The sequence below is a fragment of the Carassius carassius genome, chromosome 10, assembly GCF_963082965.1.
Source record: "Carassius carassius chromosome 10, fCarCar2.1, whole genome shotgun sequence".
NCBI lineage: Eukaryota > Metazoa > Chordata > Actinopteri > Cypriniformes > Cyprinidae > Carassius > Carassius carassius.
The window spans coordinates 33,955,035-33,980,034 of NC_081764.1; the positions used below are offsets into that span (position 1 = coordinate 33,955,035).

Below are 25,000 nucleotides of genomic sequence, written 5' to 3' on the forward strand. Positions count from 1 at the left end.
TTTTTAAATAAATATCTTTGTTCTATTATAGTTGGGTTATTTTTGCTACAGGATTAATTTTCATAAAAACATTGAGTAAAACACTTCAGTTCAGGGCCCAATTATCATTAATAACTAGTTGCTCATTAGCATGCATACTACAAGCAAATTGGCTGTTTATTAAAGCACATATTAATGCCTTATTCTGCATCCCTTTATCCTAAACTCCACATCCATACTTAACAACTACCTTACTAACCATTAATAAACTGCAACTTAGGAGTTTATTGAGTCATTAGTTATAGTTGATTTAGCTAATAGTGAGAATTGGTCCCCAAACTAAAGTGTGACCAAAAAAAAATACTAATAATCTTAAAATCAGTGTTTCAGTTTTGCTAATTAATTTGTATTTATTAATTTATATGGAAATTTATCATGTGAGATTCACCCTATTATATTTGGTCTGTCTAATCTTAAAATGGTTCTGAAAATTTAAAATTACAAATAACTAATAAAAATATATATATATATATATATATAAAATTGTTTAGCAGATATTTTATGATTTCAAAATAATTGGTGTAAAAAGTATTTTCACTCAGGAATTGATGTGTCACATTTTCAAAGAAGCATTATAAATAACATTAAATAATATTTGCAATGTTGAATTAAACATGAAATGTTCATGTATCTCACATGATAAATTTCCAGTTAAACTTTTTTTATTTTCGTCATCCTCTGAGATTTAATGACCTTTTCTGCTGTTGGATCAGCATGTCTTCATCTGCGGCTCCTGTGGTTGTTTTTCAGCCGAAATCTCAGCCGTGGCACGTCTCTCTCACAGGAAACATGTTGCTTTGTTTGTGTGTCCTGCTGATGGCCGGCTCTGCTTCAACTGTCACGTCTGTCCGCTTCACTCTTTGTTTTTCTGTCTTTCGTGTCTGTGCCGATCGCTGTCTCTGGCTGCTCTTTCACATCTAGAGACTGAGACAGGATTCTGGTCTGTGTGAAGTTAAAGCCGATCTCCTGAAGGCAGGGTTTGCAGGAGCGTTGTGCAGGTGACACGTGGAGCAGACGGTCTGGGCAATCAAGCAGTTCAATCCGATTTACCTCCATAGTGAGCGCTTTCCTGGCATGTGATGAGAGAGAGAGAGATGGGTTTTGGAAAAATGGAGTCACATGTCATATTACAATCATTGTGATTTTTAAAGAAAGAATAAGTGACTAAATTATGAAAAACAAGACTTCTGTCTCATAAGAGAACACCTTACCCCCCCCCCCCCCCCCCCCATGTTTTAAACTTAGTTAGGTTTATGCAAAAAAACTATTTTAATTTTAATTTAATTAATTAATTTTATTATTATATTTTCTCTCCAAATAAGTCTTATTATCTAAAACTGTTTTTTTTTATAACTTTGTCTTATTTTATAGATGTTTATATGATATTTTTACTGAAACATGAGGACAACAATTTAAGAAAAATTACAAATCAGTTTTTATTATCTCAGTTGTTTTTGAGATTATATTAAGAGCAAATGGAATTTTTTCCTGAAACCTACTGCTTCTCTGAGTTTTTTCCTCTAATTTCAAAACTATAAAATGCTATATTATTAAAGCAAAACATTAAATAATAATAATTTATCTAACAGGGAGAAAATGTGCAAAAATAAATCTAAAAAAAACAAACAAAAAAAATGTCTGAGTTTGAGGTGAAATATGACACATCTTCGTAAGATTCACTAATATATAAAACAACAATTGACATCAATAGAAGAACCCCACATTGACATTAGCATGGTGTGTGTGTGTGTGTGTGTGTGTGTGTGTGTGTGTGTGTGTGTGTGTGTGTGTGTGTGTGGGTGTGTGTGTGTGTGTGTGTGTGTGTGTGTGTGTGTGTGTGTGTGTGTGTGTGTGTGTGTGTGTGTTTCTATGACAGGTGGTAAGAGGGTTTCTGGGTCAGTAATAAATGCTGAACACATGCTGTTCAGTCGCTCTTTTTTATTTGCTTTATTAGTCATTTAAAAGCAATTCTGAGAAACAGGAGCCTGTGTTCCAGCACCATCTGCGTTTGTGTGTGTGTTTGTGGTGTTTTACACAATATATGGCTTATAAGAAACTGGCAAAGTGCAATGCATATTTTGCTCGTCGAGTAGACTATTGGTTCTGTCATGTAAAGAACTGTGCAGCTTTCCATTAATCATGCATGTCATTCTGTGTAATGTAATGTACTGTAAATGTAATATTTGGATAGCATTACTATTACTAGTGCTAATGAAAGATTGAAAAAGTGAAAAAGTGACATGATGTGTGGCCAAGTATGGTATCCCATACTCAGAATTTGTGCTCTGCTTTTATCCCATCCAAGTGCACACACTCAGCAATGACACACACACACACACCATGAAACACACAGCCAGAGAAATGTGTGTTCAGTCAGCAACCACAAATTCTTTTAAATAAATGCAAAGGCCTAGTTTTTAAGTTTCTTCTCAGAAACAAAATTGCACTGCAAAAATATTTTTCTTAATCAATATTTTTGTCTTGTTTTACAATACAAATATCTAAACATCAATAATTGTTTTATTAATAATTGTTTAAAACTTGTTACTTGATCAGAAAGATTCTCATAAGATAAGCCTTTTTTTCTGAAAACTGTATCAAAATTAAGAGAGTTTAAGCTTAAAACAAGAAACATGTCTGCCAGTGGGGTAGGAAAACTAACTTTATTCAAAGGGAAAAAAATTAAACAAGTTGAAAACAAGAAATGTATCTTGATTTAATAATGTTAGATACGTGTACTACAAGAGGAAAATACTAAACAACAAAATCATTTTTGCAGTGTCATCCAGGATTTATTTTGAAACAATTTTCACTCAGAAATTAAAAGTTAATTTTACAAATAATTGCTAACAAATGGGAAGTAACCCACTCAATTAAACTCAAAATATTTAAAGTCGAAATGCTGACATTTTTTAGAAGATTGTTTCAACCATGAAAAAAATAAATACCGTATTTTCCGGACTATAAGTCATGCTTTTTTTCATAGTTTGGCTGGTCCTGCGACTTATTTATCAAAATTAATTTGACATGAACCAAGAGAAATGAACCAAGAGAAAACATTACCGTCTACAGCCTCAAGAGGGCGCTCTATACTGCTCGGTGCTCCTGTAGTCTACACTGAAGACACAGTGCGCCCTCTCTCGGCTGTAGACGGTAATGTTTTCTCTTGGTTCTTGGTTCTAAATAAATGCGACTTATAGTCCAGTGTGACTTATATGTTTTTTTCCTCGTCATGACGTATTTTTGGACTGATGCGACTTATAGTCCGAAAAATACGGTAATAATAACTTTTTGTCTCACAGTTGAACTTTGTTTTTTTTTTTTTTTTTTTCAAAAGAATTGTGAGGGAAGAAAGTCAGACAATTGCAAGCAAAAAAAAGTCAGAAATGTTCGAGAAAAAGTTGCAGTTACCTTGCAGAAAAAGTTTCGAGCTTCCATAGTATTTTCTTCTAAAACATACTCCAATAAACTTGTCTTGATTTACTTCTGCAACTTATGTATAGTCTAATTATTTTTTTACCTTGTATGTTCTACTTCTTCTTCTTGTCCTATTTCTGTTTTTCTCCAGGGTTTCTGTTTCTCCCTGGTGGGCTCATGCTCTTGATCTAGGGTGGGGGGGCATCGCCCCATTCTGCAATGAAAGGCTACACCCCCCAGCGCACCCGCAACGTGTCCGACTGCGAGCCGCTCCGTTCTCCCCGTCACCTGGACCCTCTTTATCCCCCGTCCACGTCCTCCACCCTCTCTCACACCCCGTTCCTCCTCCCAGCAGCCATGGACCATTACGGAGCCCTGGACCCGCACCACTTCTCCCCATCGCCCAGCCCAGGTGGTCTTCCACCCGACTGCCTGATGCCCCTCAACAACCAGCTGTCCTCCAGTAGCACCTTCCCACGGATCCACTACAACTCACACTTCGATCAGGGCGACTTCAGTCACACAGCCGACAGCATCGGTGGAATCAACAGCGGGACGCTGGGGACGTCTATGTCCATGGGAATGGGTCTCGGAGTGGGACGGACCGCCATGATCACCAGCGGATCCGCAACTATATCAGGTAAGAACTGCCGGGCTGTCTTGGAACATTGCTTTTTGTGATTTTTCCTGATTTATCTTCCTGTACTTTTGGCATTTAGGGGCGGGGAAGATGAACCGTTTGCCGCCTAACCTCCTGGACCAGTTCGAGAAACAGGTGCCTGGGCAACAGGACGGCTTCAGCACGTTACAGTTCCATCGCAGCACTGCGGTGACGACGACCAAACAGCAGCAACAGCAGCGGACCGACAGTCCGGGAAAAATACGCTACTTAGTTCACTCCGTCCAGAAACTGTTCGCTAAATCCCAGTCGCTGGAAAACTCCGCCATCAGGGGAAACATGAACGGCCGCAACAGCAGATCGTCGAGCAGTGATGACAAACACCATCGGAGCAAAAGTAAAGACCGGGCGAAGAATGAAGGAACGGCCAAACGGAGGCCTCGATCTAATATGTCTGGATACTGGAGTTCTGACGATTTGGACAGTGATATTAGTAACTATAGGAACCCAAAGGCCATGATGACTTTGGGTCGACAAGCGGTGGGATCCGGACCAGGGCCGGGTGGACAAGTGGCATCCAGGTACTTTATGCAGGGCTACAGCACCATGGGCGAGCACATGCTGAAATCCTCAAAGAGTAACAGTGACGTGAAGCACCAGGGGCTCCCTGCACTTCAAGGACCTGGTGGCAGTAGAGGGGGGGTCGGAGGAGGCCAAGGGCCAATGTTTGACGGGAACTTTGGTAAAGGGGGACCCTGGTCCACGCTTACGTTAGGACCCACCAGACAGTTGTGCCACAAGGGCTCGGCCACACTGGATCGCACCCTGCTGAAGTCCAAATCTGTCCAGCAGGATATGGGCTGCCACTTCCTACAGGTGCACGGGAGGGTGAGTGCATGGAATAACACACAGTTACTGTGTACTGTATTACTGTGGTGGAAGCGACCCTCAGTAGGCAAGGGGATGATAGTGTCTTTAGATCAGGTGTGTTCAGCCTAAGGTGTACTGCAGTTTTAAAGCAAACACTTAAGTCCCTGATGTACTCACAGGAATTTATTTTTCGTTCTTAGCTCATGAGTGCTGGAGGTTCGCTCATAAGCACCCACAGAATTAGATAAATAATTAAAAATTGGCAAAATAAACACATAAGAGATGAACGGTTGGTGGTGAGAAAACAGCAGTTAAGAAAGCATCTGATCATAGCAGTTTGGATATGTTTGGACCAGCTCTGCAACTCAGCACTCCAGTCAAGTCACATTATGTTTATTTATACTATGGGCCTGTTGAATGCTTGAATCTGATTGGTTGACGAATGTTCTAAGGTGTGCAATTATTTTCAAAGAAACGTAAGGTTAAAGTAGTTCCGGGCAGGTGTTGACCGCATTACATGTCCATATCACTTTGAATCAAATGATTTCAGTTATTTCAAAATTCCTTACAGCCTAAAATGGCAAAATCCATAACGACACTGACCAAGCAAATGAATATAGCAAAAAATGCTATAAAAATGACACATTCCTTCCATGTTTTTGCCACAAAACTAGCTTTTTATTATGTACAGAGAGCACAAAATCTATTGCCCTTTCTCACAGTACAGCACAGACACACGCACACACACATGGATACACACGCACAGAAACATGTTTGCGCTACTGTGACAATTTTATCAGTAAAATTATTCAGCAACTTAAAAGCTACAGAATATTTCTCACAAGGTTGTATTGTTGCGAAGGGCAGGTTGAGTAAAAAATAAAAAATACAGAACTCCTAATTTGTTGCAATTTGTAATTCTGTAGCATTATGTGTGTGTGTCAGGGTTTTATTTATCATGTAGCTTTCAGACAAATTCCATGAATATTGTACATTTTGGCATATTGCAGTGTTTTTAAAAGCATTAGAGATTTAAATCTCATGTTGTTGTTGCAAGAACTATAATATATGTTATCTAACATAAAATTAATGTTTAAACACATCAAATGTCTGTATCCCGCATTATAATGTTTTTTTTTTATTTGCTTTAAGGGCTAAATCTGAAACAAGAACACAAAAATAGACCAACAGCATTTACAGAAAGCACAGAAGAACGTGTATTTTCTTTTTTCTTTTTTTGTTTTGTTATACATTACAAATATCTCCACCAAGATATATAAGAAGATATTTAAGATATATAAGCAGCAAAATGACATCTCTTGTTTTCTGGTGTAATCATGTTTCATTTTGAATTAAGTTTATATTTCTGACCCCACTGGAAGATTTTTTTTCTTGTTTTAAGCATGAACTCAATTATTTTTAATACAGTTTTCAGAAGTCATGTCTTGTCATTGAATATTTGTCTTAGACTTTTTTCTACTAGATATTTTAAATACTCTTCACACTAAGAAAAAAAAACTAAAGGGTTATTTGGGGAACCAAAAATATATTTTTAATGACATCACTGTGAAAACCACCTCCTTTAACCTTTATTTTGAAGCTTTAAGTCAGAAGGCGTGTGAATGTGCATCTGAAGTGTTTGTCTGACGTGTTCTCTGATGTTTGTTCAGATGCCGTCCACCAGTGACTGGACGGGGACTCTGGGCCGAAGCGGGCCCATGGGCGAGATCCCCTGTAGACGGATGCGTAGCGGCAGTTACGTTAAAGCCATGGGCGACCCTGAGGATAGTGACGACTCTGACGGGAGTCTCAAACCCTCGCCGAAAAGCACTGCGCGTAGGCAGAGCTACTTGCGTGCAACACAGCAATCACTAAGTGACCAATTCCCCTCAAGAAAGTAAGTAAACACAGTAGGTGATCAATACATGCACATATTATGTTTCTGTTCATTATTAAAGCAAAACTCACATGTGCACAACAGCAGTGACCCATATTTGTGCTGCTATATTAGGGTACAAACACAGAAACACTCACTGGTGGTCTGTCACAACGCCAGTGACCCCACCTTAGGTGTGAGCTCGGTTATTTCATGCCTTCTGGATCAGGATGAGTTTATCGGTGTTGATTTCTCTCTCATACATGCATCAGAATCCAGCTGTGCTCGTTCATCTGCTAGATTAAGCACAGCTAGTCTCTCTCCTCCTGCATATGCTGAGCCTCGCACAACCTTTCTGTGGCTCACATGTAAAGAAAACATCTTTTTGGTCTTGAGCAGTTTGTAGACATGAAGTCTCTACTGGCACTGTTAAAAAACTGTTTTTTTTTGTTTTTTGTTTTTTTTTGCATCAGGTACAGATCAGATTGTGTTGCATATGAAATAATTGCAAAAATATTAGATGATTTTTATTTTTTCTAAATCAAATCTGACATCATCGAGAAATCTCATTCAAACAATAAGGGTGTTTAGTAAAAATAAGTATTTGCTGTATTTGTTGTGCAGCGTTTCATTTATGCTGATTTAGATTTAACAAATATTGTGTCTGGACAGGATGAATCTCATTACTCTATTAGAGCACCGAGTTATTTTAGTAAAACTAAATATTTTACTAAATATATACTACTACTGCAGTGCATAATTATATTTTGAATGAGCTTTTATTTTTATATTCTTAGTTTTTATTTACTTATAGTGTAGGATTTAATTATGTTTTATGTGCTTTGTTTAATTTTTTATTATTTGTAATATTTCTATTATTATTATTTTATTTTTTTGGTACTATAACCCAAGCTTATTTACAGGTCGATATTTATTTTTCAGGTTTTTAAGTTAAAGTTTTTCATTTCATATTTATATAAAAAAATGTATTTGAGCTTTTTTTTAAGTTTTTGTTAAAAATCATAAAGAAAGAATAGGATTAATATTAGGAATAATTTTTGTGCAATTTTTTTATATTATACTTTCAGTTTTATGCTCATGTTTTGATGAGACCCAGGCTGTTCAGACTGTGTTTTCCAATGGTATACTAACTTTATTGCTAACCAAACACTATGCTGTTTACACTGTATTCTCATTATAATTTTTTTTAATATGCAACTGAAATCATTTTTTAAAATGAAACATAATATGGACAAAGTTTAAAACAGTAATGATCTATATTGTTGTTACACGACCTCATCACGATGCATCTGTAAAATGTAAAAATATCTTTGCAGTTATCAAAAATATCAGTTCAATCAAACAATGATTAAAAAAAATAGATTAAAAAAATTACGGCTGCTTGATTAATTGCATTGCATTGTGAGCAATTATAGTACATTTTTCAGGTATTATAAGCATACAATATATTTGCATATTGTGCACAGTACTGCTGTACTGGAATAGTAAAAGCGGTATGTTAGTATGCTGTTCTGAACATAGTGTTTGTCTCTAGAGTTTCCGTTCTTTAATGACTCAAACGTCTTGGTTTGAAGCCCCGCCTCTTCTGTTTTAAGCACCGCCTCTTTCTGCACTGTAAGCTCCTCCCCTTCTCACCCTGTAACCCTGCCTTCTCTCCAGCCGTCTGCTGGACTACTCGATGCTGCAGGGGGATCTGGAGGCTCTCTGGTCCCCCTTCCACAGCATCAGCACCCTGCAGCAGATCGGACGCTCTGTCAGGTCAGTGCAGTGAGGAGAAATCTGTCCGACTGACCGCTGCTCCTCACTGACCGCACGAGTCGAGTAGTCGCATCAGTGCTGCTTTCCTGAACTCCTCTCACATTAGGAGTGCTGATTGAAAATTGGTTTACTATTGGTCACTATTAATTCTTGAAACAGTTCTCCTACTCTGAGAGGTTTAGTCTGAGGTGGTTTTCTCCGTACAGCACATTTGTGGACAGATCTGATGTTTGGGTTTAGGATGCATTGCACCATTGCAGACAAGTGGATTGCGATTTGGTGAGAGAGAAAGCCTCCTCAGTGCTTCTTATGCTCACCCTGACTGCTATAAGAGCTCTGATTGGACGCCGAATGTTAACTAGAGTGAAGTACTTTGCTGATTGGTCATTAGCTGTGCTGCTTCAGTCTGATTGGATCATCCAACTCTGGAAACTGTGGTTTTTATTTTAGAGCAGCAATTTTCAGATCTCTTGTGTACTTATGACACGAATCATCTGGATGGATGATGAAAAGATGGATGGGTTCATTTAAAAAAAAATGGAAAGATGGTAAATTTCCTGAAATGTAAATGCTTCTTCGGTAGTTTTATTACAGCTTCTCCATTTCCATGTGCTTTTTGTATAGTAGACCAGGGGTTTTCAATCTTTTAGATGCCACGGACTCTCAAATATGATCATATGAGGGACCCCCATCATAATAGGAAAAAAGCATATAGTGTATTTTATAAAGACCCAATTTATACTGTCAAAAATGTATAAAATAATATTATTTTCTACTCATTATAGTACTGCATAGTTATATGCATTATTTATTAATTTATACTTACATTAAAATGTCTGTTTATTTCACTAAATCTTCATTTGTTTATTTAAATCTGATTTAATTTGTGTTCATTTTATTTTTTGTTACATATTTTAAAATTAACTATTTGAATACTTTGTTTTTTATTTGTACACTGTTTCACTTTTATTGGTTTATTTTATTTAATGTATTATTTTTTATTATATATTTTATTAACGTGCAATTATATTTCATTCATTTAGTTAATCTTTTATTCTATTTACTTCTATTTTCTCTCTCTCTCTCTCTCTAAATAATTCCACTGGCCCCCCAAGCACTCCGTTGTGGCCCCTGGTGGTCTCGGCCCCAGTTTGAAAACCCCTGTAATAGACACTAAAGCGCTTGAGCTGCTTGTGGCCTTTCTCTCATCTCTCGCCTCTTCTCTTCTCTCCGTGACCTCTGTCCCCGTCCTGTCCTCAGCTGTCTTCCGTCTCTGCGAGAGTTCTCTGGGAATCGGAGTCTGGATAACCTGGACTGCATCGGAGGCAGCTCTCCGTTCCCGAACTGGGATGATGATGACTTCAGTCAGGGCTGCAGCACGCTGGGACGTGGCAGCTGCATCAGTCAGGTCAGACGCCTCATGACCTTTGAGTTTCATTATAGGACACGGCCGTCAAATGAGGATGAAGATGTGTAATTTGCATGGGCTGATTTATAAGTGTGTCACTTGTTACCTTTGAGATTACACAAATGATCCATTACAGCTCACAAAGCTTAGAGAAATGCATCAGCTCAAAGATTAATTAGTCATTAAACTGACACAGATGCTTTGGGCTCATGATGTTTTCAAACACATGCACACACATAACCAAATACAATATCTACTCTACTAGAATGTTTCATCTTCCTACTTCTTGATGTCACCTGTCCATTGACTGTGCATTTCTACGAACTTCTCAGCATACTTTAATGGCTGCGTTCAGAATAGTGTACTAGCACACTACTCTTTGTGCACACTACTCTTTTTATGTTTTTAAAAGGAGGAAAGGCTGCAATTATTTAACCAAAAATACAGTAATATTGTGAAATATTATTACAATTTAAAATATCTGTTTTCTAAATGAATATATTTTAAAATGTGATGTATTATTGTGATCAAAGCTGTATTTTCAGCATCATTACTTCAGGCTTCAGTGTCACATGATCCTTCAGCTTGTTAGAATGATTTGATTTACTGCGCAGTATTCAGTGAAGTCATTCTGAAAGCAGCCATGCACCCGTCACAGTTCTGTTTCAGTCAAGCCAGTCATGTCCCAGCAGGTGCGAGACATGGAGTTGAGCCATCATTATGGAGACGAGCTGGAGGACATGCATCCTCGCTCACGATGCAGCGATCTTCCTGACATGCCCATGCCCACATGCTTCCGCTCCCGGAGCCATAGTTACCTTCGTGCCATTCAGGCCGGCTGTTCTCAAGACGAGGACTCGGCGTCAGTGGATTCTGATTCACCGCCGCCCACGACCACAACGACCGTACGCACCTACAGTAACAGCACCGGTGAGTACAGACGTCACATGACCGCAGATACAGTCTGAACAGTGTTCAGAGAATAAAGGGAATAAAACATCTCTGGTGTGTTTCTGTTACAAAAACAAAAAGAATTTCAAGAATTGATGGAATTGCTGTCTGGAGTCCTGTTGATCTAATAATACAAAGCACGCTGAAGTTTGATATATGCATTAATGTATGACTCATGCATTTTTATTTTTATTATAAACATGACCAGTATTTATAGCAAACTAAATAATTTTCACATATTTCTAATACATTTCTACATAAATAGTGAGTTTATTTTTTAGGTAATTTCTGTATACACACAAACTGTAGCATACAAAAAAGTTTAAACATCTCCATTACATGTTGCCCAGGATAAAGGAAACACTGAACACACACCTTTTTGTGACGACTTGCCCCAGCAGCGCCTCATGGTTGTCCCACTGTAGTAAAGTTGTCACAATGAAATCTTTTAATTTTACAGGTATTTTAGGCAAATTAATAATTAAAAAAAAAAAAAAAAGAAAAATAAAACTGTGACAACTAGCCAAGGTCTCTCCGTGTCATGGACTTTTGCAGTGTGGTGACAGAATCCCCCTCTAGGTTTGATTTAAATTAATTAATGTAAATTAATGAATAAAGCCATTGATAAAGAACAATGTTGCATAAAAAATGCAGTTTTATGCAGTATTTGAACAAATTTAGCCAACAATTATTCTATTTTATTTTGTTGATTTATTTTATGTTTTACTTTTTTTTCTTTTTATAATATATAATAATAAATTATAATTTATAATTATTCTTTGTTGCTTGATTTTGTGAAATAAGCCTTTTCTGTTTAATTAACTTTCACTCAATTATATATTAAAATTATTTTATTTTATTTTATTTTATTTTTGACAAAACATAAGTATTTTTCTCTGCAAACATCTGAAGCAGAGAGAGATAGATAGAGACCCGCCCCCTCTCCATTTCATTAGCTGTCCTCAGAAGGGTGCGGGCCTTATATGTGCGTCACACATTGAAGTGGGCGGATCTATCGGTCTGTTATCCAATCGCGTGCACGCAAAAAACCAAGACTGACATCTCACTCGTCCACTAATGATGTCCGACGCGTTGTTTCCTTCAACAATACTCCGCTGCACGTCTCGAAGGCGTTTCCACACGGTTCTTTCTTTCCGCGACGTGGACGCTCTTGTGATGATGGCGATGATGTTGCGTTAATATAAATCTCAGCATATGATCGAAACAGCGACGAGTTGAGCATCATTTCCAGCGCGAGAGCAGGTGAGAATCAGATACTCATGTTCATGTGATGCCGACCGTCTTTAACGCACGTGCATCATTCACACTCACACACATGCATCAGAATGTGTTCTTCAAGATTTTCATAGTCCAGTGAGTGTATTAACCGCTTTGCATGGTTATAATAATAATACGTGTTATTATTAATTAAGTGAACCGTAATATTTTATTGTGATGGTTTATAAATATTTATTTCTGAGTTATTATACAGGCTGATTATTATAGGTCTATTTTATTTGTTTCTTTCTAAAGACAATTTATGTATGACACACACTTCTACACCCTCCTTCTCTCTCTTTCTCTCACACACACACACACACACCCTATAAATGCAGTTCAATAATCCCAAAACAGTTGTCATGTCAGTTTCCAAGAGGAAGTATCGTCTTTAATGTGACTTCTGTAGAGCAGATGAACCTGAGCTCCCTGTCAGACAGAGCATTCACTGTGTTCATGATGACAGCATGAGGAGGTTTTACATTACACACATGGCTCTGCTTAAAGGTGTCACTTCGCATTTAATTGCAGTGCACTGTTCTGAAACAGGTTCATTCGTCTGATGTTATTAGACTTTTGAGAAAATTCTAGTTCGTGTATCATAGATCTGATGAAGGGGCTTATGTTATTTTATGCATGCTTATATTTCTTCCAGATGTTTTCTGTGAAGATGTAAGAGCCTTATTCTTGTAAGCGCTCCCTTGATGTCTGGCTGCTGTATAAATGTTTTGTAAAGTGCTTCCGGAAAAGCTGTGTTAAGCAACAAAAGACACTGAGAGTGAGTTTAGTCTGTGCAGTGGGGTGGACTCCCAGGATGTTTGTACTGAAACAATGAAACAATGCACCTGTTTTTTCACAATGACCGACCTGCATCTTTCATGGCACGGAGCTTGACATGTTATGGCACTGTTTAGGGTCCATGTTTTGAAATACAAACATGAAAATCAATAGAAAAGGATGGGATTCCCATGGGCCTTTTTAAAGTCAGCTTCAAGACTTGTTCCTGCCCTTACGGGTCCATTTTTCACGGATCTGCTCAATTATTTAACAGTTTCTGTCTAAGCTCTTGTGCTGGAGAGCCTTATGCAGCATTAATGTCACATTTGCTTTATGGTTTTTGTAGCTGCAACTTCTGATGTGAATCAACATGACTTTATTGTTGACTCTATAAACACAAAAGCTGCTTGATCTGATTGTTCACGATATGAGTAGGATGGTACAAAGATATGATCTCCTCTCATGGCAGTCTGGAGGCTCTGTTTACACGGCTGCTGTTGCTATAGTTCTTCTCTTTCTGCATTTAAACATCAGCAGCGTTTCGAGGTCGCTGACGCTGCTTTCTTGGAAAGTGTCTCGAAAAACACTGGGAGGAAAATAAGCTCAGTTTAAGATTCTGTCATTGCTTTCTCATGCTCACGACCTTCTAAACGCATATGCTGCGATTGTCTGTGCCTTATGAAAGGGGAAAGAATCTTTACCCAACGAATGTACAAAACAGACAACAAAAACACCATAAGAGAAGCTTTGTTTTTTGGTGAGGTAATGCTTTAAATGGATTGCTCACCCAAAAACTAAATTAAAATTTACTCAAACCTGTATGAGTTTAGCAATAGGTGTGAGCAGAAGAAAGGCCTGTAACAAGGGCTTTTATTAGCTATACAACCTTTATCACACCCAGAATTAGTGCACTAATTAACTTACTAACACACCCATGTCCTAGAATGCAAAAAGTTGCAGCTCAACATATTCAATGAAATCTAATCAGAAAGTTTCCACACATTGACTTGGAAAGCTTTATCTGCTCAAGATCAATGTAGATGTGTGTGTGAGGTGAGGAAGTGAAATCTTTCTTGTGGTTGAGAGTTTCTACCACGTATCTTTCATCGACCTGTAGTTTGTTTCCTCGTATTATCAGATGGATGTTTGTGTGTGTTGCTCATCGTATGTAGTAGAGCCAAGCAGAGTTCCTCATTCCTGCCGTGCAAAAATGTGGAGTATTTTAGCAGAACAGATGTGAGCCTGCGGATGTATTTTGTCTGGATGGTGCTGACACCTTTTTATCCGACTAAATGTGTGTGTAGTAGTAGATTTGAAAAAGTCTTGGAAACAGATTCAGGGCAGCAACGGTGAGTGAAAATTGAAATAAACAGCTGTAATCAGTTGAGCTTTAAGATGCATTTATTCTACATCTACAACATATCAGCTACTCAGTTTTGCCTTTGTGAAAAAAATGTTTTTTCTAAATCACCCAAAATGCCACTGTATTGCACACCAAATATATTGGCCGTTTTCATGTTCATTGTCAAATTAACCATTTTATCATGAATTGTGCCAAATAAAATCTGAACTGTGCTTCATCTTAACTGTGTTCTAATGGTTCTTGTTCATTATGGGAATAATACATAATACATAATACAGATTCCAGCAGCGTTGGTCACAGTGTTGCTCTGATTTAGGGCTCATATTCTAGCAACGGTTCATTGCACTTGAGTAAGCAACTAAAACAATGAGCTTGATTGTCATTTGTGCATTTTGACATCAGTTGCACTAAGTCTACGATAAGCTGCTTATTTGTGTTTTTGTTTTCTGTATTATTTGTCAGGATTTTTCCTAAAGCTAGCTCTAGAATATCATGTTCAGCAAAACATAATGAGCTGAATCGCAGCATTACAGTTATAATGTTTGATCTAGTTTCGATGTTCAGTATATTTAAAAGAAAATAATTAAGAAGTGAACATTATGATGTGGCATAGTTTGCATTGAAAAAAAAGACAAAGCTTTGGCTTTAGAAATTAATAATCCCAAAAGATGCTAGATAAGCAGCGGTTGCTCATTCCCACAATGCATCTGCCATATTGGAAAGGTCAAGAAAAAGTGCAGTACAGTACCAGAAAAGGGTAACAATAACAATAGCAGAACCCATTTTGGTGCTTAAAAACCATGCTTTGAAAATGTTATATGCGACCTTAATGGTGTTATAAATAACCTTTTAATGATGGTTTATTTTCATATCTTAATATAATTTGCATATTATTTATTAATATTGTTTTTACCCCTCTATATAAAAACAACAACGGCATTTAGTGTCAGTTAGGGACTTTTATTTTTTAATGACGTGAGATCGCAACAAAAATAACAGTGATCTACACAGTAATTAGCAGAATGCATTAACAAATGAGCTCCAGAAAATCAGGATTGAGGTGCTTTGAAAGTTATAGATTTGAAAAACCAAAAACAGCAGGAATAAAAAACCATAAACTGTAACGCAAAGAAGCATTTTCAGCATAAAAGGGCTCTTTGGGATGCTGTGCTTCTAATTCTAAATAAGAAACAATATGTAAATTTTTTTTTTTAAGTGTATCAGATTTGGCTTGCCTTAAATGTCACATATTTCTGCATATTGAAAATGGATGCAAAATCAAGTGAGAATTCATGAGGCACTCTAGTAAAATAGTATACCGTAATATGGTGAAGATCTTGACATCATAACCAAACCTGCATTTGAGGTCACATGACTGTCCCAAACATGCCCTCTATAACAATAGGCTCTGTGTAGAGCTGGAATGTGATGCACAGGAGTTCTGCAGCATGTATGTCACAGACGTGACTGGGATGTTTGGTCTTCTGGTGCCATGCAACAGTAAGCAGCACCTGTGAATCAGATCAGATTCACGCTCTGCCTTCACTTCGACAGGATTTATGTAATGACGAGATGACTAATATGAGCTGGTCACATCCTCAGACTCGTTTCTATGGCAGTGTTCATCATAACACAAAAATGAGTCATCATTGGTGACAGCGGAGCACTCGATCGCTCATCAATACACGTCTTTATGCTCTCGCTAAATACTGAATGCATGCATCGGCTGATATGATAACGTTGAGGTTGCTCCCAAATTCACACAGAATCTAAAAATAAATGATCATGCTTCAATTTAAAAACCAAAAGAGGAAAACAATTACAAAATGTGAAATAGGTTCGTGAGATTCACCCGGTTAGGTAGAAATTTTTTTTAATTTTTTTTTACTCTTTTAATTCATTTATTTTAATTTCTATAAAAAAAAAATTATTTTATTTTATACAATATTTATTTTATTTAATATAAAATTAATTTTATTTTGTATAAAATTAATAGATTTTTTTATTTGACGTTTAATGAAATTATTTTATTTTACATGTTCAACATATTTATTTCTTGTCTGCAACTTTGACATGACGCAGCATAAGAGGAGTTCGTAATGGCTAACAGGATCAATCTGCACATCCTGACTGAAAGCATCATCACAGAGAGCTTTCCATCCAAAGCTTAAAGTGATTTCTACTTGAGCTACTTAAGGAAAGTAGCGCTTTGCTTCTAGAATAAGGTTTCGAGTGGAGTTTCGCACACAGAAATGGTCATTAACAAGTTCTTCAGTGAGTTATTAACATTCCCTCATGGCTCACTAAATGTCTTGTTTCATTCACAATGCATTTCAGTCACGCAAAGCAAGACTGTGCTCTTCAGAAGCCCGGGATTTCTAGCCTAATGAATGATTAATGCAGAAGCGTAGAGGGTCTTTCCACAGGCGATCTAGGATGCTGACTCAGACATTACATTACAGCTGCATCTCATGCACATTTCACAATGACCCTCTTACTGTTGAATTCCAGCGATTTAAACCTTTCTGAACGGCTCTTCCAGACAATCTGTGAACATTGAAATGAGCTGAGGATTATTTGCGATCATATGGCCACACCTGAATGATAAAGTCATCATTAGTCACTGGATCACACACACACACACACACACCACACCAGTGTTGACTCAGCTAATGTCACAAACGCTTCGCTCGTTGTGTAATTTTACTATACATGTTGTGAAAAGAGGTTTAGTTTGCTTAAACCTTAGAAAATTTAGCCTTCACAATAAAAAATGCGTCATTTGAGACTGAAACGGGACATTTTTTAAATTGGTTTAATTGGGAAATGATTAACAAGATCCAGAACGAATGCACATAAAACAATATCTACATTAACAATTGTCAGGTGCTTAAAATGATCCAATAAGCCACTAGGCCTAAGTAACAAACCAAAGAAAGAAAGAAAGAGTGTTATTTTGATTAAAGTTTCTTTGGGAATACTTGCCCTGATGAATCATTCACAGAAAAAGCAAGTGTTTAATCTCTAAATGAATCCCCTTTAATGCATGAAATAATCAAGCTGACCTCAGCAACCATCTTCCCCTTCATCCGTTCAGGAACTGATGCTGACGAATCACTTCAGGGAGAGTTTGAACATGTAGATCCGCTTCTGTCTCTGAGAGTTTGTGCCGGGCTCATGAGCTGTTTCACATGCACAGCTGCACCAAATGTGTTTGAAATCTCAGTTTGGCATTTTAGGAAATAAATGTTTTGAGAATGTTATGCTGGATCTTCTGTCCTTTTTTGTATCTTGTGACTCAGTTAATGATCTTGACATTGTTGAGGAGCCTACAGTTTTGTTTATTTTTTTCACCCAGCATGCAGTTTAAACATACATACGGCTCTGACGCCCAGATTTATGACACACACACACACACGGGATTCTTGTGGGCTCGTGATGTTTGCCATCGTTTCCGTCTGCCAGCTCCACCCGAGTGCTGAGACACACCCACTGGGTTATATTGGGAAAAAACGAAATCTTGCTTCCTAATCTACTTTTCTAATAAACCGACCATAGTATGTTGCCAATATTGTTGGCTATCTGATGGATTGCTTTTGTAACTCTTCTGGAGAAATGCATCTGCTAAATCATGTAAATCTAGCCTAATGCAGTTTATTTCTCTCGCGGTCTTGATTGATATCCAGTAACCCATTAAAAGCTGCATATACAAACTCGTCTGTGAACAGATAAATGAATGAGGTCAAATACTCTTATGCAGTGACTCAAATGTTTGCAGATGTTTTGGTGTGGTGGTGCATCTTTCATTACCACAGTAGACACCCGGACTCATATTTTAATATCTGATGCAATGACATTCAGACATTTTGGTGTGGCTTTGTAGTCCAGCTGAGAGTAAGTGCTGTTGTTAAAAGTATATAATTATTATTATGGGGGGGGGTGAACAGCCTTTGATTTTGCTCATCAGTCTTGGCCTTTGCAGTTTTGTATGTCATAGTCAGCTTTAATATTCAATTTTATAAATGAATGCAAAAAAAAAAAAAATGTGAATAAATATCTGTTGAAAAAATATGCAAATTAATGCTAAATTACAGAACCTTTTACAGCAATTGATTTGGAAGCCTCAAAACTTAATTAAATTAATTAATTTGTGATCATTTAGATTTTTTTTAATTAGTTGATATTTAATTAAGTGTTTACAATATTATTTAAAAGTAATAAATAATTAGGTCACACTTTATTTTAAGGTGTCCTTGTTACAGTGTAATTATGCATTTAAGAACTGAGTAATATTAATTAACTACATGTACATACTATATGGTTATGTTTAGGGTTTGGCTTAGGGTTTCTTGCATGTAATTATGCATAATTAATTGTTATTATAATAGTAAGTACATGTTACATAACAAGGACCAATTATTATTATTATACTTTTTATATATGCTGCTGCTGTTGTTGTTTTCAAGATATATTAAGAGGAATATATTCATCATGCATGTTATGGATCTAATTATCATTTTAGTTATTATTATTATGTTATACAGGGCTGTGCATATAAATTATGGTTAAAAAATACTCTCCTGATATCAGTATCTGTTAAATGGCACACAGTGTGTGTGTGTGTGTGTGTGTGTGTGTGTGTGTGTACTTGCATGCATACAAAAACATCTACCATCAGAGTGAATTTTGAGTGCCTATTAATGTCAGTCTCATCATCGCTCTAAAGTTTAATGTTTTTGGCAGTCTCCACATGCATGACCTCCTGTAAGAGGGTGGCTCCGCCTCCTGTTCCCCCCCGCACCACCTCCAAACCCTTCATCTCCGTCACCGTGCAGAGCAGCACCGAGTCTGCACAGGACAGCTACCCCGACCACCTCGACCGCAAGAACGAGGTCAACAGCCAATCAGGACGCAGCAACTCCTCCGACAGCCTCGACAGCCTGCCCAAAGGGTCACGACCCCCTGTAGCGCCGCCCCGTGAGCCCCAGATCCCGGCAGCAGTGGTCATCTCTTCCAACCCGCTCCGAGAGTCCCATCATGAGCAGGTGAAGGGGGAAGCGCTCTCTGCAGACGAACGCCCTGTAGACCCCGTCCCGAGACGGAAACTCTCCTCCATTGGGATTCAAGTGAGTTTAGTCCGTCACACACTTCAGTATCAAAGAATCTGAATCACTGAATGTTAATAAATGGTATTTCACTGCTGTTTGTAGGTCGACTGTATTCAGGAATTACAAGCCAAAGTAGAGACGCCACCATTGGCCAGATTCCAGTCGATCGGAGTTCAAGTGGAGGACGGCTGGACGTGAGTTTGTTCCACTTCCTGTTTCTCGCTCACTGTACGATAAACCCTGTGAAGTCTCCGAAACAGAACTTGAGTGTTTTTCAGCAGCAAAGAAAATAATACTTTTTTTCCACCAAGGAAGCATTCAGTTGACCTGACCTGACAGTAAAGACATTAATAATTAAATTATTATATTTCTATTATAATATAATTATGCAAAAGTTTTCCATTTCAAATAAATGCCACTCTTTTGAACTTAAAAAAATAAAAATAAAAAATCTCAGTTTCCACAAACGTATTAAACGGTTATTAACATTGATAATAGCAGCTTTGCCATCACTGAAATAAATTACATTTTAAAATATATGCAAATAATTAAAAAATATCTATTTTAAATTGTAGTAATGTTTCATAGTATAACTGACTGTATTTTAATTAAATAAATGAATTATTATTATTTATTTATTTTATCTGACTGACTCCATACTTTTAAACAATTAAACGATTTGGAGCAATACTAAAATAACATTTTTATAATTGCATATCAAATGTTTTTATTATTGTTACATTGCACTAAATGATCAAACATTAATTGAATCATTTTGAATATTTGTTGTCAAGTTTAAAAAATGTTATATTAATTAATTTTGATGTGGCATTCTAAGTGTAGACTGAAAACATTAGAGATCTTCCTGAATAATAATGCTCTATCCTGCTTGATTGAACACAGTCTCGGTGAATCTGATGTCAGTTCATGTCTGTGAAGACGGCAGAAGCCCCAGCCAAGCTGTAGTTGCTCGACCGGACACACGTTTTCATGCTTCTGCTCAAATATGGAGTTGGACACGTAATTGATCTGATTTTGAAGTGACCTCATTTGACTAATAACTGTGTGTGTGTTAGTTTCAGCCGCTCCAGTAGTATGGCCTCTCGTCAAGAGACGGACTCAGACACACAAGATCTCTCGCTCACATCGCTGACATTCCCGTCCAACTCCAAACACACCGAGAAGAAAGTCATGGTCAACAGCGCCAGCCAATCGGTGGACTTGCCTCCGCAGCTGTCACTCAACAACGGTAACCATGACAATGAGGTGGCGGTGACGACCAGCGGCCCCTCCCGACAGATCCTGACCAATCGCTCCACCACACAGAGCAGCTCCTCGTCCTTCTCCGAGAGTCTGGATCCGGCCCTCGACCCGTCCTCCCTCCCGCCGCCTGACCCCTGGCTGGAGAGCGGGAACGGGACGGGGAGCGGGGGCCCTGCCCAGCCGCTGACGGGGGCCACAGCGTGCCGGCGGGACGGTCACTGGTTCCTGAAGCTCCTGCAAGCCGAGACGGGACGGATGGAGGGATGGTGCAGTCAGATGGAGAAAGAGACGAGTGAGCACCAGCTCTCAGAGGAGGGTAAGACCGCATGTGTGCACCTAAGGTATATTAGAGATTTGTTGAGAGAGAAAAACGGTGTTGTTATTAAATCTAAATCTAATAAAAAATGTTTTTATAATGGTGTCTGAACTAAAAGATCAAATAAAATAATATATATATATAATATGGTTTATTGGTTTAGTTCAGTAGCTTTCCTCGGGTCTTTCTGCTTACAGATCCCTCTCTCTCTCTCTCTCTCTCTCTCTCTCTGTCTCTCTCGCTCTCTCTCTCTCTCTCTCTCTCTCTCTCTCTCTCTCTCGCTCTCTCTCTCTCTCTCTCTCTCAAATTCAAATGAGCTTTATTGGCATGACTTGCACAGTATTGCCAAAGCATTGTACATTACATGAATAAGGAATAAACAATTATATAATAAATAAAACAAAAACAGATTTGTAAAATAATTAAGTAGATGTATACTTTCTCCTTTTTTTTTCTTCAAAAAAGAAACAAGAAAAAGACAACAAAAAATAATAATAATAGTAATAATAATAATAATAATAATCTCTGTCTCTCTCCCTCTCTCTCGGTCTCGGTCTCTCTCTCTGTCTCTCGGTCTCTCTCTCTCTCTCTCTCTCTCTCTCCCTCTGTCTCTCTCTCTCTCTCTCTCTCTCTCTCTCTCCCTCTCTCTCTCTCCCTCTGTCTCTCTCTCCCTCTCTCTCTCTGTCTCTCTCTCTCTCAATTCAATTCAATATTGCTTTATTGGCATGAATGTAAATTATACAATATTGCCAAAGCTTAGTGTACATATATAGAAAAATAAAATAAATTATAACAAAAAAATGAACATCACAGTAATGGAACTGATTATAATAACATCTTATAATATTAAACTAACAAATTATAACATTTGTGTGAACATTTGATACAACAGTCTTAAACTTACATAGAAATACACAAACATACTAAGGATCACTGTGGTGCACAATAGGGTCAGACACACACACATGTCAAGTTAAGTCATTCAAGTCAAAATTTATTTATATAGCACCATTTATACAGACAAGCTGACCAATGTGCTTTACAAAGCAATAATATATCACACAACAAACAGAGCAATAAAAATTAAAAGACAAGTTACAAATTATTAAAAGCAATTGAATAAAAGTGTGTTTTCAGGCGTGACTTGAAAACTGACAAGTCAGATGCAGAGCGAACTTGATTAGGCAAACTATTCCATAGTGTCGGACCCGCAATGGCAAAGGCACGATAACCTCTGTGTTTTAACCTGTACCGTGGTATAGATAAAAGTTTCTGTACCTGACCTAAGATCTCTGGAGGGATTGTGATGTTCTAGGAGCTCAGATAGATAGAGGGGAGCAAGGTTATTTAGGCACTTATAGACTAATAAAAGAATTTTAAAATCAACCCTAAAGCGAACCGGCAACCAGTGAAGGGATGCTAAGATCGGTGAAATATGTTCACATTTGCGAATGCCTTTTAAAAGTCTCGCTGCTGCATTTTGTACTATTTGAAGACGTGTTAGAGTTGTTGAATTTATTCCATAGTATAAAGAATCACAGTAGTCCAGTCGAGATGACAGGAATGCATGTATCACCCATTCAAAAGCTTGGGGACATAAAAAAGGCTTAACTTTAGTCAGCATACGTAGATGGAAAAAACAAGATCTGACAACAGAATTCACTTGCTTGTCCAGTTTTAAAAAACTATCTAACGAAACACCAAGATTTTTTACACAGGTATTTACTGGCAAAGAAAGTGTATATGTTTCAGGGAGGTGGTTTAAACTACTTTTAGAAGGAACAAAGAGTATAAGTTCCGTTTTATTTTCATTTAATTTTAGGAAATTTGCAGACATCCACTTCTTTATTTCGTCTAGACACGCCAACAAGGGCTCGAATGAATTTTTTCCTGCCCATTTAATAGGGACATAAATCTGAATGTCATCTGCATAGCAGTGAAATGACACATCATATTTTTTAAATATGGATCCCAGAGGGAGCATATATAGGGAAAAAAGCATAGGGGCCAGGATTGAGCCCTGAGGGACCCCCCATCGAAGGTGGGCAACAGAGGACATAGAGGAGCCAAAACGGACAGAGAATCTTCTATCGGTTAAAAAAGAACTAAACCAATTTAATACTGTTCCTTTCAGCCCCACATCATTTTCGAGTCTCGACAAAAGAATATCATGGTCCACCATGTCAAAAGCGGAGCTAAGATCTAAGAGCATTAAAATTATAGAATCTCCAGCATCTGTTGTCAGATAGATGTCATTAAAAACCTTCAGTAGTGCTGATTCGGTACTGTGGAGTGCTCGAAAGCAGGATTGAAACTTCTCATATATAGAATGTAAATTTAAATAAGAATGAAGTTGATTAGATACAACTTTTTCTAGAATTTTTGAAATAAAAGGCAAGTTAGAGATAGGCCTATAGTTATTTAAAACAGCAGGATCGAGATTTGGTTTCTTGAATTGATGGAAGTACTAAGGCATTTTTGAGATCAGCTGGAAAAATCCCTAAACTAAGTGATTTATTAACAATGGTAAGTAAACTTGGTCCTAATGTGTCAAAAAGTTGAATTAAACTACGAGGTGGAGTAATGTCTAATAAACAATTTGTAGGCCTAAGATGGGTAATAATTTCATGTAGATGTGAAATAGAAATAGGATCAAATTCATGACAGACTGAGGAGCATGGAGGTAGCATAAACTGAGTGTTTTCAGTGTCGTAATTGTTCTGAAATTCATCAGTATCTGGCCTATGATTTTCAATCTTTTTAGAAAAAAATCTAAGAAAATCATCACCATTTAGGTGGGAAGGTACCGGATATGCTTTAATAGGTGGATTTAAAGCAGAGTTTATAGTAGAAAAAAGTAATTTTGGTTTTTGTCTATATTTTTCAGTTATTTGTGTGTAATACTGACATTTTGCCTTCTTAACTGCATTTTGAAAATTAGATAAGGCATCTCTCAGTACTTCGTAATACACCTGAAGTCTATGCTTTCTCCATCTTGGGAAGTCGTGGCCTAATGGTTAGAGAGTTGGACTCCCAATCGAAAGGTTGTGAGTTCGAGTCCCGGGCCGGCAGGAATTGTGGGTGGGGGGAGTGCATGTACAGTTCTCTCTCCACCTTCAATACCACGACTTAGGTGCCCTTGAGCAAGGCATTGAACCCCCAACTGCTCCCCGGGCGCCGCAGCATAAATGGCTGCCCACTGCTCCGGGTGTGTGCTCACAGTGTGTGTGTGTGTGTTCACTGCTCTGTGTGTGTGCACTTCGGATGGGTTAAATGCAGAGCACAAATTCTGAGTATGGGTCACCATACTTGGCTGAATGTCACTTCACTTCATCTTCGTTCAGCCTGTCTACATAGCCGTCTAAAACTATGTACAGTCTCGTTCAACCACGGCTCAGTTTTTTTCTTTAAGCGTTTAGGTTTAAGCAGTGGTGGACGAAGTACACAAATCAAGTACTTGAGTAAAAGTACAGATACATATAATAAAATATTACTCCAGTAAGAGTAAAAGTACTCCTTTTTCAATTTTACTCAAGTGAAAGTACAAAAGTACTCGATTTTTTTATGTACTTAAGTAAAAAAGTACTGAAATTTTATATAGGTTACTTAATTAAATTTTATATTCGCACATATTTTTAATAATCCTACTGCTCAAAATATCCACTATATGATATGGAGTCAAGATATATTTTTGTTGTTGATATGGACTACGCTGATGAGAGTGATGTTAACTGTGAAAGCTTACACTGTGATGTACATGAGAGAAAACAGAGATGACCATCTGATTTTCACCAGTAAGAACAAAGTATTTTAAAGTTTGTTGTTTTACAGAACATCACAGTTAGGACTATATATGACATGATAATAAGGCCTGAAGTTAGGAAGAACATTTTAAAGGAAAACATAATTATATTTTCATAATGATGAATCCTTTTG

The 25,000-nt window shown here is 37.6% G+C and overlaps 1 protein-coding gene across 4 annotated transcripts in view; it reads left to right on the top strand.

Annotated features, from left to right (window-relative positions):
* The window catches only part of LOC132152204 (disks large-associated protein 4-like), a 132,769-nt gene that overhangs the window by 91,034 nt on the left and 16,735 nt on the right, over positions 1–25,000 (top strand). Inside the window, exons 3-11 of one of the 4 annotated variants that reach the window (XM_059560994.1) lie at positions 3,608–4,096; positions 4,176–4,963; positions 6,616–6,842; positions 8,502–8,600; positions 9,861–10,008; positions 10,701–10,938; positions 19,121–19,503; positions 19,588–19,679; positions 20,562–21,064. In XM_059560994.1, coding sequence (XP_059416977.1) covers positions 3,676–4,096; positions 4,176–4,963; positions 6,616–6,842; positions 8,502–8,600; positions 9,861–10,008; positions 10,701–10,938; positions 19,121–19,503; positions 19,588–19,679; positions 20,562–21,064 — 2,899 coding nt within the window. In that variant the 5' untranslated portion in view covers positions 3,608–3,675. The remainder of the gene's footprint in view (positions 1–3,607; positions 4,097–4,175; positions 4,964–6,615; positions 6,843–8,501; positions 8,601–9,860; positions 10,009–10,700; positions 10,939–19,120; positions 19,504–19,587; positions 19,680–20,561; positions 21,065–25,000) is intronic. The other 3 variants (XM_059560995.1, XM_059560997.1, XM_059560996.1) reach the window with 3 other exon arrangements.